Below are 12,797 nucleotides of genomic sequence, written 5' to 3'. Positions count from 1 at the left end.
TGAGAAAAAAAGCCCTGGTTATCCGAGAATGTCACAGGACTGTGCACCATCGCCAGGCTTACTCCTGCCACCTTTATAGTACCACACTCTGGCAAGTCACATGTAGTAGAGATGAGCATTTCCAACAAAATTGTTAGTTCCATCTTCATATATCCCATGATAATGCAGATGTGGGATCATCTGGTAGTAGCAACAGACTACCTGGATGACCAAATATGGGAAGTGATGAGACTTATGAATACCTCGAACATTGTCACCAACCAACACACATTAGTTCTAGATTATGTTACAGCTAAAGATGGAGGTATGTGCCAGGTTGTGTGACCCTCTTGTTGCCATTACATAGACCCGCAGGGTAATTTGCAAGTTAAGGTGGGTATAGAGAAAATGGCAGATCTAAGGGATAAATGGCTGGACTCACATAAAGCTGATAAAGATACATGGTGGTCTGATACCTTCTCTTTCCTTAACCCCGACAACTGGTTTAAAGGTATTGGGGGTTGGCTCATGGGAATTGTCCAAGTAATATTGCAGGTAGCCCTAATAATATTGGTGATATATGTAGTGATTAAGCTTGTTCTTATTTGAGTGACCCGCTTTTCAAAAAGAATGAAGAAAACTGATAAACACCCTATCATGCTTCTCTACGATGAGGAAGAACAGAAGGAAACATCGCTCAACTCAGCTCCCCCTGCTCACTAAGATGTCTGGCTGAGATAGGGTGAGATGAATTCCAGGGTATTACCACAAGTCTGAGCAACCGGGAGCCTACCTAGAAGGGGTAGGTTGTCGCCACTGCGGGTGAAGAGGATACGAATGGTATGCCCAGGGGATTCGCTAGGCGAAGGGAAAGTCTACAATCAGGTTTCCAAGGGGGGACTGTTATGGACCATTAAGACAAAATGGATACTTGCTTGTTGAGGACTATGTTTAGCTAATATGGCGGCCAGGCATTCAGCCAACGCCTATAAACTAGAATCTTACTTTGTGTTTTATCATGTGCTTCTTTGTGGTTTACGTTCAGCTCAAGCAAGCAGTTTCAAAGAAAAGAAGTAACGGCTTCACCCACCAGCAAGGGGGGAGAGGGGGGAACTTCCTCTTGTCATCAATGTTACAGAAAATATAGGGTTTATAGCCAATAGAAAAGATACACGCCACCTTACACCCCCCACTCTTTCCTGTCCTAACCTATGTACTGTCTGCTGCTCCGCAAATAAACCAGAGATCCTGTTATAACCCCTAGCTGTGTGTTGTCTCAGTTTCATCTCTCCGTGCACGTACATTAATCAAATTCGGAGCAGTACATCAACCGAACTGGCAGTTTGACCAGAACCAGAACAGTTGTGTTTATTGCCACATTTAAAGGGATTTTGTCATCAGAAATTAGTCCTATAAGCTAAACATATGGCGATGTCCCTTGTAAAACACAGAATCCTAAAGTGAGTTTATCAAATGCCCCTGTGGCTCTATATTCATAAAAAGAGGTTTATATCACCTGTCAATCACTTCAAAATGTGTCCAAGGGGACGTCTCATGGTGAAAGGTGCCCGGCTGCAGCCATCTCGTTTAGGTGCCCAGCGCCACCTTCTGAGCTGAAATCGCCGCCCTCCCTTTCATTCGATCCGCCTACCTCAGGTGACTAACCTTCCTTGTGCCCAGCCGTGCCCAGCCACGCCCGCCTGTGAAAGAGCCCAGCACTGTCTATGTCTCCTCCTTTCATCAACGATAGATAGACGTAATCTCGCGATGCGCGAGCTCGCGCATGCGCAGTGCCGGTATAGTGTTCCTTCCCTGTGCTGGCATCAGCCTCAAGGAAAGAACTGCGCATGCGAGATTACGGCTATCTATCGTTGATGAAAGGAGGAGACATAGACAGTGCTGGGCTCCTTCACAGGCGGGCGTGGCTGGGCACGGCTGGGCACAAGGAAGGTTAGTCACCTGAGGTAGGCGGATCGAATGAAAGGGAGGGCGGCGATTTCAGCTCAGAAGGTGGCGCTGGGCACCTAAACGAGATGGCTGCAGCCGGGCACCTTTCACCATGAGACGTCCCCTTGGACACATTTTGAAGTGATTGACAGGTGATATAAACCTCTTTTTATGAATATAGAGCCACAGGGGCATTTGATAAACTCACTTTAGGATTCAGTGTTTTACAAGGGACATCGCCATATGTTTAGCTTATAGGACTAATTTCTGATGACAGAATCCCTTTAAGTAAATTTCTGTTTTGGCAAAAGCTGGTGTTGGGGTTGCTTTCCTCGTTCGTGACTTCACTGTATCCTGGGGAGCCCACCCCAGTACACGGCTTACACTTATGTTTTTAATAGATTTCAAATAAACTTGGTTTTAACATCTTATTAAAGAGTGCTGGAAGGAAATCTATGGTTGAAATAAATGTAGCTCACTGACATATTTTCATATAATCTTTCTTAGAATTATTAATAAAGTTGTTAACAATTCCCCTGCACAATCTCTGGATGTAAATCAGCCCCAGGTAATGAATATAAGCAGCTGCTGACTGTCATCTCTCCTCTGTGCTGAGGTTCTGTGGAGCTTTCAATGACCAGACTGCAGGAGAAGATCAGATCTTGTGGGTCATGGATTGGTCTCCCACATACTCTATATCTTCTATGTTCGTTATCTTTCTTACATTATGTGGTCAGATATACTCATCGTGTAGCCTGAGGAACCTGATAGTTGAATTTGAATACAAATATTTTCAGGAAGGAGACATCATTATCGGAGGGCTGATTTCTGCTCATCTGGACATTATGAATGTTCCTGTATTTTCTACAAATCTCTGTTTATTCCTTTACTGCACAGAGTGAGTAGATTTTATTACTCCACACATTTATTTGTTCTCATTACACTGTATATTGTAAATTATTGCATTGCTTCTAGGGAAAGATCCAGTGCCTCACAGAGTCATTATACGGTGACACATAGAGTGCATATCAGACCTTCATCCAGACCTGTAGAGGTTCCATGTGTATGGGGTCTGTGAATGCAGGGTCTTAGTACCATTAGTTCTGTAGATTTAGGTAACTTTCACACAGTCATGTTGTGATTAATAATTTGCATTGGGTTTTTTAAGGCCAGTCAGGAGGGTTCCAAAGGAAAAAATAATTGCAAATTTCAAAACTTACTTTTTTGTGATTATTTTCTAAGATACTGCCGTTTGAATGTGGCCATAGTTTAAGGTCAATGTTACATTTTAATGCCCTCACAATGTGGCTTAGTCAGGAACCATTAGACCAAAGCTATAAATACAATGTAAATGAAGCTCTTTGTATATTGTGTTGATCTCATTACATTGATGATGTTGTACGCATTTCAGAGTTCAAGTTGATCCATATAAAAACATTTTGGCTTTCATTTTTGCTATTGATGAGATTAACAAAGATCCCGACTTTCTGCCTAATATTACTCTCGGCTATAAAATATTTGACACATGTGGAAGTTCGAGGAAATCTCTGAAGTCTGCCATGCAAATAACGTCTGGAAAAGACAAGGAGGCTCCAAATTACTCTTGTGTGGATAATGGAGAAGTGGCTGCTTTTGTGACTAATCCTGGATCTGATACAAATAGAGCCCTGATAGAATTCCTCAGTCTATATAAGATTACACAGGTTAGTGGCCTCTCTGTGGTATGTATCACACAACAAAATACAGATATAGATACAAATTGATGGTTATAACTTCACTATACAGCAGAATACATGATGATGTTTAAGATTTGTGTATTTTGTTCAAATGGTCATGTGGGGTTAGCATGGTCGCCATATGCAAAGTGTTGTCGACAAGTGACATGCAATTAAACATGGCAGTTAGACAGGGCAGCAGTCTGGTAGGAGATGAGAGATACACATACATACACATTTTCACACTCTTCATTAATTATGTTCATTGTCTCTCTGTACAATTATTATGTGCTCGGCTCCTCCACACTCATTGCCCTGTTACCCTTCCATTGATTTCTCTCCACATCAGCTCTTCTTTCGTTCACTCACCTATGTACAGCTCACATGCTTTTTTTACCTTCCTAAATCATCTCAAATAGAGATGAATGAACATTTTGAGATGTAGTTCAGTTCCCATTCACCAAATGTTTTAAAAAGGTTGGTTCAGACCTCAATCGATTCTACCCGAACCTGTCACCGCAAGATCTCTAAGAAGCTCTGACAGACGTTCTTCTGTACCTCCTGCATGATGTTCTTTTGTTTTGCTTTCACTTTGTCATATCTTTTCCTTCTCCCAGCTGTCATCTATTCACACTGATTGCCTCCCTTTATAGCCCCTCCCATACTGCCTCACTTTGTGGTTTATACTACTTCCTGGATTGTGCTCTCTGCTAGAAGCTGCAACTGCTGGTTCCTCAGATAAGTCTCTTCATTTATTTGTGTTATTTGTGTTTTTCTGCTGGCTTGATTCTAGGTGACCCTGACTCCCTCCGTATTAAGTGCAGGGAGCCGGTGGTCGTGTCCCCTCACTATTGTAAGGATTTCAGGTGTCATATAGTCGAGGCACGAAGGCATGCAATTATCTATCATAGAGATCTTTGCATGGGCTGAGCAGTAAGGGAGAGCTCTAGGGCTTTTACAGGGCTTACCCATATGTTCCTTAGTTTGGGATCAAGTCAGTCTGATGTTTATTTGTGACTTCCAGTTTTCTGCAACACCATCCGTGACATTATAAACCACCAAAACCGTTTTTAGCATGGATCCGGTTTCAGCCTTGACGGACCGCATGCGGGGTCTTTCATTGGAGGTAGCAGATCTCCGTGAAACTGTATCTCAGTTTCAGGTGACCAGTTCTGCTTGTGTTCATGGAGTTTGTTCTGAGCCTAAGATCTCACTTCCGGATACTTTCTCTGGGGGTAGTGAGAATTTTGTTAGTTTTAGAGAGGCTTGCAAACTCCATTTTCGCCTACTTCCCCATTCCTCTGGTGATGAGGAGCAGAGGGTGGGGATCATCATCTCGCTGCTCAGGGATAACGCTCAGTCTTGGGCCTTTTCGATGCTGGTGGGGGCACGGCCCCTCCGATCGGTGGATGAATTTTTTGTAGCCCTGGGTCAGATATATGATGATCCGGATCGTATTGCTCTGGCTGAATTTAAACTGCGTCATTTATGCCAGGGTAAACGGTCCGCAGAGATATACTGTTCAGAATTTCGGAGATGGGCAGCTGATACTGGTTGGAATGATGCTGCACTCCGAAGTCAGTTTTGCCATGGTCTATCGGAGGGATTGAAAGATGCATTTGCCTTTCATGAGAGACCTGACTCGTTGGAGTCTGCCATGTCTCGAGCTGTTCGTATTGACAGGCGTCTTAGAGAGAGAGGAGAGATCACTCCTTCCTGTCATATCCAGTCCAAGGACAGTGGGGAGGTCTCATTCAGTGCGCAGGGGCCTCAGTCTCTCTCAATCCCCTCTCAGCAGGAGCCCATGCAGCTTAGTTTGCTTGCCTCAGATAGTAGAAGATTCAGCTCTCAGAGGAGTGTTTGTTTCTGTTGTGGAGGTATAAATCATTTGGCAAATGTTTGCCCCTCTAGGAGATTCAGGGAGTCTTTTGAGGGTAATAAAAAAACAAAAAGAAAAAAAATTCTCTAAAAACTTTCCATCTGTTACTATTGGCAAGGTTGATGCGGAAATTGAACAGGATACCTGTTTTTGCTATCAATTCCGCTCCACTTTCTCAAAAAGTCGTTAAAGGGCATAGTTCACAATATCCGTTTGACTGTGGATGATGCTCATGTTGAGGATGTGTCATGTTTCGTCCTGGGCGGATTACCTACTCCTCTAGTGTTGGGGCTACCCTGGCTCTCTAAACGTAACCCCACCATTGATTGGCAAGCAAGGCAAATAAATGGTTGGAGTGACTTTTGCAGAGAGAATTGCCTCACGGCGTCTTTCTCAGAGGTTTCTACCAAGTCTGTACCATCTTTTCTCTCTGAATTTTCGGATGTGTTTTCAGAGAGTGGTGTCCAAGACCTACCTCCTCACCGGGAGTATGATTGCCCTATTAATCTCATCCCAGGCACCAAACTGCCTAAATCACGTTTATACAATCTCTCCCAACCTGAAAGGGTCGCTATGCGTACTTACATCTCTGAGAGCCTGAGAAAGGGACACATCCGACCCTCGAAGTCATCTGTTGCCGCTGTTATTTTTTTTGTTAAGAAAAAAGATGGTTCTTTAAGACCATGTCTGGATTTCAGGGAGCTGAACTGTATCACAATTCATGATCCTTATCCACTTCCTCTGATCCCGGACCTGTTTAACCAGATTGTTGGGGCAAAAGTTTTTTCTAAGTTGGATTTAAGAGGGGCATACAACCTAGTCAGGGTCAGGGAAGGAGACGAATGGAAGACGGCCTTCAATACCCCTGAGGGCCATTTTGAGAATTTGGTTATGCCCTTTGGTTTGATGAATGCTCCAGCCGTCTTCCAACATTTTGTGAACAGCATTTTCTGTCATTTAATGGGGAAATTTGTACTGGTGTATCTGGATGACATTTAGATTTTTTCTCCTGATTTCAAAACTCATAGGGACCACCTATGTCAGGTCTTGCTGATTCTGCGGGAGAATAAATTGTACGCTAAACTGGAAAAATGTGTGTTTGCGGTTCCAGAAATTCAATTTCTGGGTTTTCTTCTCTCCGCTTCTGGTTTTCGCATGGACCCTGAGAAGGTCCGCGCTGTGCTTGATTGGGAGCTTCCTGAGAATCAGAAGGCGCTGATGCGGTTTTTGGGCTTTGCCAATTATTGCAGGAAGTTCATTTTTAATTATTCCTCTGTTGTTAAGCCATTCACTGATATGACTAAAAAGGGGGTAGATTTTTCCTCCTGGTCGGTGGATGCGCTTAAGGCCTTTTCTACTATCAAAGAGAGTTTTGCTTCCGTTCCCATCTTGGTACAACCTGATGTCTCTCTGCCTTTCATTGTTGCGGTGGACGCTTCTGAGGTGGGTGTGGGTGCAGTCTTGTCTCAGGGTCCCTCTCCTGCCAAATAGCGACCGTGTGCCTTTTTCTCAAAGAAACTCTCCTCCGCAAAGAGAAATTGCGATGTGGGAGATAGGGAGTTGTTTCCATCAAATTAGCTTTTGAGGAATGACGCCATTGGCTAGAGGGAGCCAGTCACCCTATTACCGTGTTTACCGACCATAAGAATTTGGCCTACTTGGAGTCAGCCAAGCGTCTGAACCCGAGACAGGCCAGATGGTCTTTATTCTTTTCTAGGTTTAATTTTGTTGTCACGTTCCGCCATGGGGTTAAAAATGTGAAGGCTGATGCCCTGTCACATTGTTTTCCGGGAGGAGGGAACTTTGAAGACCCGGGTCCCATTTTGGCTGAAGGGGTGGTCGTCTCTGCTCTTTATCCTGAATTGGAAGCAGAGGTTCAGGCAGCCCAGGCAGAGGCTCCTGATCTTTGTCCTCCTGGGAGGTTGTTTGTGCCTCTCGCTTTATGACACAAGGTTTTTATGGAGCACCACGATACTGTCCTTGCTGGGCACCCGGGGAGTAGAGCCACAGTGGATCTCATTGCTCTGAGATTCTGGTGGCCGGCTCTTCGTAAGACGGTTGAGGGTTTTGTGGCAGCCTGCGAGACCTGCGCTCGTGCCAAGGTCCCTCATTCACGGCCATCGGGTCCTCTCCTCCCGTTACCCATTCCTTCCCGTCCTTGGACGCATCTGTCCATGGACTTCATTACGGACCTGCCTCGTTCCTCGGGGAAGACTGTGATTCTGGTGGTGGTGGACCGTGTTAGCAAAATGGCGCATTTCATTCCCTTTCCTGGGTTACCCAATGCTAAAACGCTGGTGCAGGCATTTGTTGATCACATTGTCAAATTGCATGGTATTCCTTCAGACATAGTCTCTGATAGGGGCACGCAGTTTGTTTCCAGATTCTGGAGGGCTTTCTGTTCTCGCTTGGGGGTTCGGTTGTCGTTCTCTTCTGCTTTTCACCCGCAGTCGAATGGCCAGACAGAACGCGTCAATCAGAATCTGGAGACATATCTGCGCTGTTTTGTGGCAGAGAATGAGGAGGGTTGGTGTTCTTTTTTGTCCCTTGCTGAGTTTGCTTTAAATAACTGTCGCCAGAAGTCCTCGGATAAATCACAATTTTTTTGGTGCATATGGGTTTCATCCGCAGTTTGGGACATTGTCTGGCGAGGGGTCTTCTGGTTTACCTGATGAGGAGAGATTTTCCTCGTCTTTGTCATCTATTTGGCAAAAGATTCAGGGTAATCTAAAGAGCATGAGTGAGAGATATAAGCGTGTGGTGGATAAGAGACGTGTGCCTGGTCCGGACCTGAATGTGGGTGATTTGGTGTGGTTGTCTACTAAAAATATCAAACTGAAGGTTCCCTCCTGGAAGTTGGGTCCTAGGTTTATTGGGCTTTACAAAATCTTGTCCGTCATCAATCCCGTTGCCTTCCGTCTTGATCTTCCTCAGACTTGGAAGATCCATAATGTTTTTCACAAGTCCCTATTAAAACCTTATGTCCAACCCACTGCACCCTCCTCTTTGCCTCCTCCTCCGATTGTGGTTGATGGTAATCTTGAATTTCAGGTCTCTAGGATTGTAGATTCCTGCATTGTCTGCGGTTTTCTCCAGTATCTCGTTCATTGGGAGGGTTATGGTCCTGAGGAGAGGATGTGGGTCCCAGTGGCGGACATTAAGGCCTCTCATCTTATCAGGGCTTTCCATAGGTCCCATCCTGAGAAGGTGGGCCCTGAGTGTCCGGAGTCCACTCGTAGAGGGAGGGGTACTGTCACCGCCAGATCTCTAAGAAGCTCTGACAGACGTTCTTCTGTACCTCCTGCATGATGTTCTTTTGTTTTGCTTTCACTTTGTCATCTCTTTTCCTTCTCTCAGCTGTCATCTATTCACACTGATTGCCTCCCCTTATATCCCCTCCCATACTGCCTCACTTTGTGGTTTATACTACTTCCTGGATTGTGCTCTCTGCTAGAAGCTGCAACTGCTGGTTCCTCAGATAAGTCTCTTCCTTTATTTGTGTTTTTCTGCTGGCTTGATTCTAGGTGACCCTGACTCCCTCCGTATTAAGTGCAGGGAGCCGGTGGTCGTGTCCCCTCACAATTGTAGGGTTTTTAGGTGTCATATAGTCGAGGCACGAGGGCATGCAATTATCTATCATAGAGATCTTTGCATGGGCTGAGCAGTAAGGGAGAGCTCTAGGGCTTTTACAGGGCTTTCCCATATGTTCCTTAGTTTGGGATCAAGTCAGTCTGATGTTTATTTGTGACTTTCAGTTTTCTGCAACACCATCCGTGACAGAACCAAAGTGGATCCAATTGCCTCTAGTCTCCTAGGACTCAGAATTTTTAGAAAAACTTTTTTCAGTGGATTGTTAGAGAACCAAGTGTCCAAAAATTATGTTTTAATGGGGTCATAAAGACCATGCATATGACACACACAAGGGCAACATGTTAAAAGAAAAAGTAGCTTTTTTTGAACAAGGCTTAAAAAATTCCCAATTTAATTGGGACAGCAGCAGTGAAGGGTGGATGTGGAAAGGGTAGAGTAGGGTAAAAGGAGAAACGTGGCATCAGCAGAAGCAACATAGCATGGACCATAACAGACAGTGGATGGGATGTCTATGGGTAGTAGTAGTAGTAGTAGCAGTAATAGTAGTAGTAGTAGTAGTAGTTGTATTAGTAGTAGCGGCCATTAATAGTGGTGGCAGTAGGGGATTAGCAGCAAGAAGTTGCAGCTGCGGCGGCAGCATCAGTAATATGGTACATGTTGGCAGGCAGGCAGACAGCAGTTGTTGCATGATAGCAGCAACATCAGTCATAGGGTACCTGATGGTAGGCAGGCAGCAACTAGGGTGGCCACTGGCTTCACCCCAGAAAGCTGGATCTCACTGGTCACAACCCCAAACTGATGAACCACGCCCACCTCTGTGAAGCCACACTTCCATCTCCGTCCCGAGGGAAAAACGGGGGAAGAACTTTCTGATTGGAAGGTGAGCTGGGGGCAGCTTGGGTTCTTCTCTCCCCCTCAGTCAGCCACAGGTAGCCATGTCTGCAGCTCTAGTGACTGACTGGGGGTTAGATAAGCCTCAGTCAGTTGCCGCAGCTCATGCTTAGACAGTAAAGTGCTTCTTCTGAGCCTGAGCTACTAAAAATGTGGACATCCCTGCATCCGTCTAGGCCCTGCGCCTGGTGGAGGACAGGGAGCCTGAAAACTGGACACTGGTGGAGGACGGCTTGGCCTGCCTGGGTGTCATCACACACCCTGCAGCACTGAAAACCATCTCCACGATGACACTGGAGGCTGGGCATAAAAAAACAGAGAGCACACTGGGCCAGTTTCGGCCACGGTTCTAGTCTGCCTACCCAGAAGTTCATAGGGTCAAAAAACTGAGTATGGGCTCTGGAGACAAACCAGAATGTACTTAGGCCTGAACCTAGCTATTGAGGTGGGTTACCACTTGCTGATTTGCCTCAGCCTGGCGTGGCATGTAAAAAAACTGCTCCATCATGTTGAGGAGACTGAACTAGCTGCTGCTGCTGTTACTGCTGCTTCGGCTTTTGCTGCTTGTGGCAGTGGGAAGTGGGTGATTCTGTGGGGGGCAGAGAGGGGCCTTCTTTTCAGACACAATGGTGGCAGGCTCTGCTTGATGAAAGATTCTGCAAGCTACATATGTAGTGTCCCACTAGGTAAAGGTGGGCACTACACAAGGGTCAATTGGGTCACGTCGTACTCCACCTCCTGTGGAACAGTGGCATTGTATTTTACCTCACATTTGAATGTGTATTGCTATGTGTTATGTGCATTTTCCCTGTTTATCTGAGCATCAGGCCTGTTAGGGTGTAGTTCTACCTCCAAGACAGTAGAGGGAGCTAGGGAACCCCTAAAATAAATAGTCAGGTCCTAGTCAAGGAAAGGAAGTGTAGAGTCAGAAGCAAGAGGACACTTTAGCCAGAGAGCAGCTGAAGTGAGCTTCTGACATGCAACTAGACAGCCCAGGTTTGTAGTTGACACCAGGAGGCTAGCAAGTGTGGACCAGCCTGCCTGAGGATATTGAGCCAGAGTTATCTCAGAAGATTGTCACCAGGGGAAGAGTTGCCTCCTGAGAAACCAAGTTCCCATAACCAAGCAGAGCAGAGTTAGTATTCCTGCTAGACAAGAGAAGCTGAAGGGCAGAAGTATTTTACCTAAAGCAAGGATATATACCTGAGGAAGTTTTCTACCAAGGATAAAGCCAGCATTAGGGCATACGGGCCTTGGGGTAAAGACAGCCAGGAGTTCTGAGGAATAGTGCCCTTGATTTCTGAGGAAAAGTGCAGCCTGGTCTGTAAATGTTTTTACCCTCTGATTATCTTGCAAGAACATTGTGCATGCCATATATATATAGCCTGCTTATAACTGCTGCTGTCATATGGAACTTTACCAAAGACTGTATAAAGTTAACTGTTTCCAGTAAAGGAAGTTTTAGTTCACCACAACAACGTGTTCCTCAATTATTCCTATCTTCAACCAGTGTGCCACCGTTACAGGCACTGGCGTCACAAATCTTAAAGGGACCTTGCCCCCGGCACATTAAACATCCAGGGCACCTCACCCACCATCAGGCCTGGTCCCTATGTACAGAGAGTACCCCAGAGGACTACTGTGCCAGCCTCTCCATCACTGCTGTGCGCCTGCCCAGGGTCATCCTATAAACTGTGAGTACCTAAGAGCAACACTCGTTTGCCTAAGTAACCGTGACCTCACATCGCAATACCCTGCAGGGCTGCGTACTGCATATTTTGGCATCACGAACAGGATGCGATCATTCCTGCGCCATTGTGGAATATAAACTGTGTGCCGTTATTGCCATAAAGTGATAAAGCCCTATCCGTTTATTTGGAAAATTGCTGGGCCAAAGAACTGTAAAATTGCGGTGTGAAAATTGTATTTTTATGGACTGTTTGCGGCTTATTAAGTCACTGCTTGCTGTCAGTGAATAGACAGCGTTGTGCACAAAGATGGCTGCCTAAACTGACTGAATTTGTTGCTGCACCATCACTGTATCTTATTGGCCGGAAAAATTGGCACCTTCTGCTAGAAGAGCGGGAAAGGCTGTATGTCCGCGCCACCGCCCTGTCTACAAATTTGCATGTCTGCTGAAATGGACTCCGCCTCCCCTATGTTGGAGTACCTGGGGGCGGCCTCCCAGAGCAATGGGAGGTCTTGACTGAAATAATAGGTGTCGCCCTGTCGCTCTCCAGAGAAGGATCGAGCATGTTGAAGAGCCCTTCCCCAGCAGTGGAAGATATAGAATGCACTGACGCACAACCACTTATGTTTCCTGATGATGAGGACATGGGAATACCACCTCAGCACATCTCTGATGATGATGAAACACAGGTGCCAACTGCTGCGTCTTTCTGCAGTGTGCAGACCGAACAGGAGGTCGGGGAGGAACACTGGGTGGAAGACGATGCAGGGGCCGATGAGGTCCTAGACCCCACATGGAATGAAGGTCGTGCCACTGACTTTCAGAGTTCGGAGGAAGAGGCAGTGGTGAGACCGAGCCAACAGCGTAGCAAAAGAAGGAGCAGTGGGCAAAAGCAGAACACCCGCCGCCAAGAGACTCCGCCTGCTACTGACCGCCGCCAGCTGGGACCGAGCACCCCCAAGGCAGCTTCAAGGAGTTCCCTGGAATGGCACTTCTTCAAACAATTGTCACTACCAGAGCTTTGGGACGTTCTCACAGCTCTGTTTCTCCACCCCTGTGATGATGTCACTACTAGAGCTGGGAGGAGTTCTCACTGCTCTGTTTA

At 46.0% G+C, this 12,797-nt stretch overlaps 1 protein-coding gene across 1 annotated transcript in view; it reads left to right on the top strand.

Moving 5' to 3' along the window:
* The first annotated feature begins 387 nt into the window (after positions 1–387).
* LOC120991097 overlaps positions 388–12,797 on the top strand; it is a 94,642-nt gene continuing 82,232 nt past the window's right edge. The window contains exons 1-3 of the mRNA XM_040419989.1: positions 388–490; positions 1,025–1,052; positions 3,338–3,629. Coding sequence (XP_040275923.1) covers positions 388–490; positions 1,025–1,052; positions 3,338–3,629 — 423 coding nt within the window. The remainder of the gene's footprint in view (positions 491–1,024; positions 1,053–3,337; positions 3,630–12,797) is intronic.

The sequence above is a fragment of the Bufo bufo genome, chromosome 2 (genome assembly GCF_905171765.1).
Source record: "Bufo bufo chromosome 2, aBufBuf1.1, whole genome shotgun sequence".
Classification (NCBI taxonomy): domain Eukaryota; kingdom Metazoa; phylum Chordata; class Amphibia; order Anura; family Bufonidae; genus Bufo; species Bufo bufo.
Note: the sequence above shows the minus strand (reverse complement) of the source record. Positions and strands in the feature narration are given on the sequence as shown.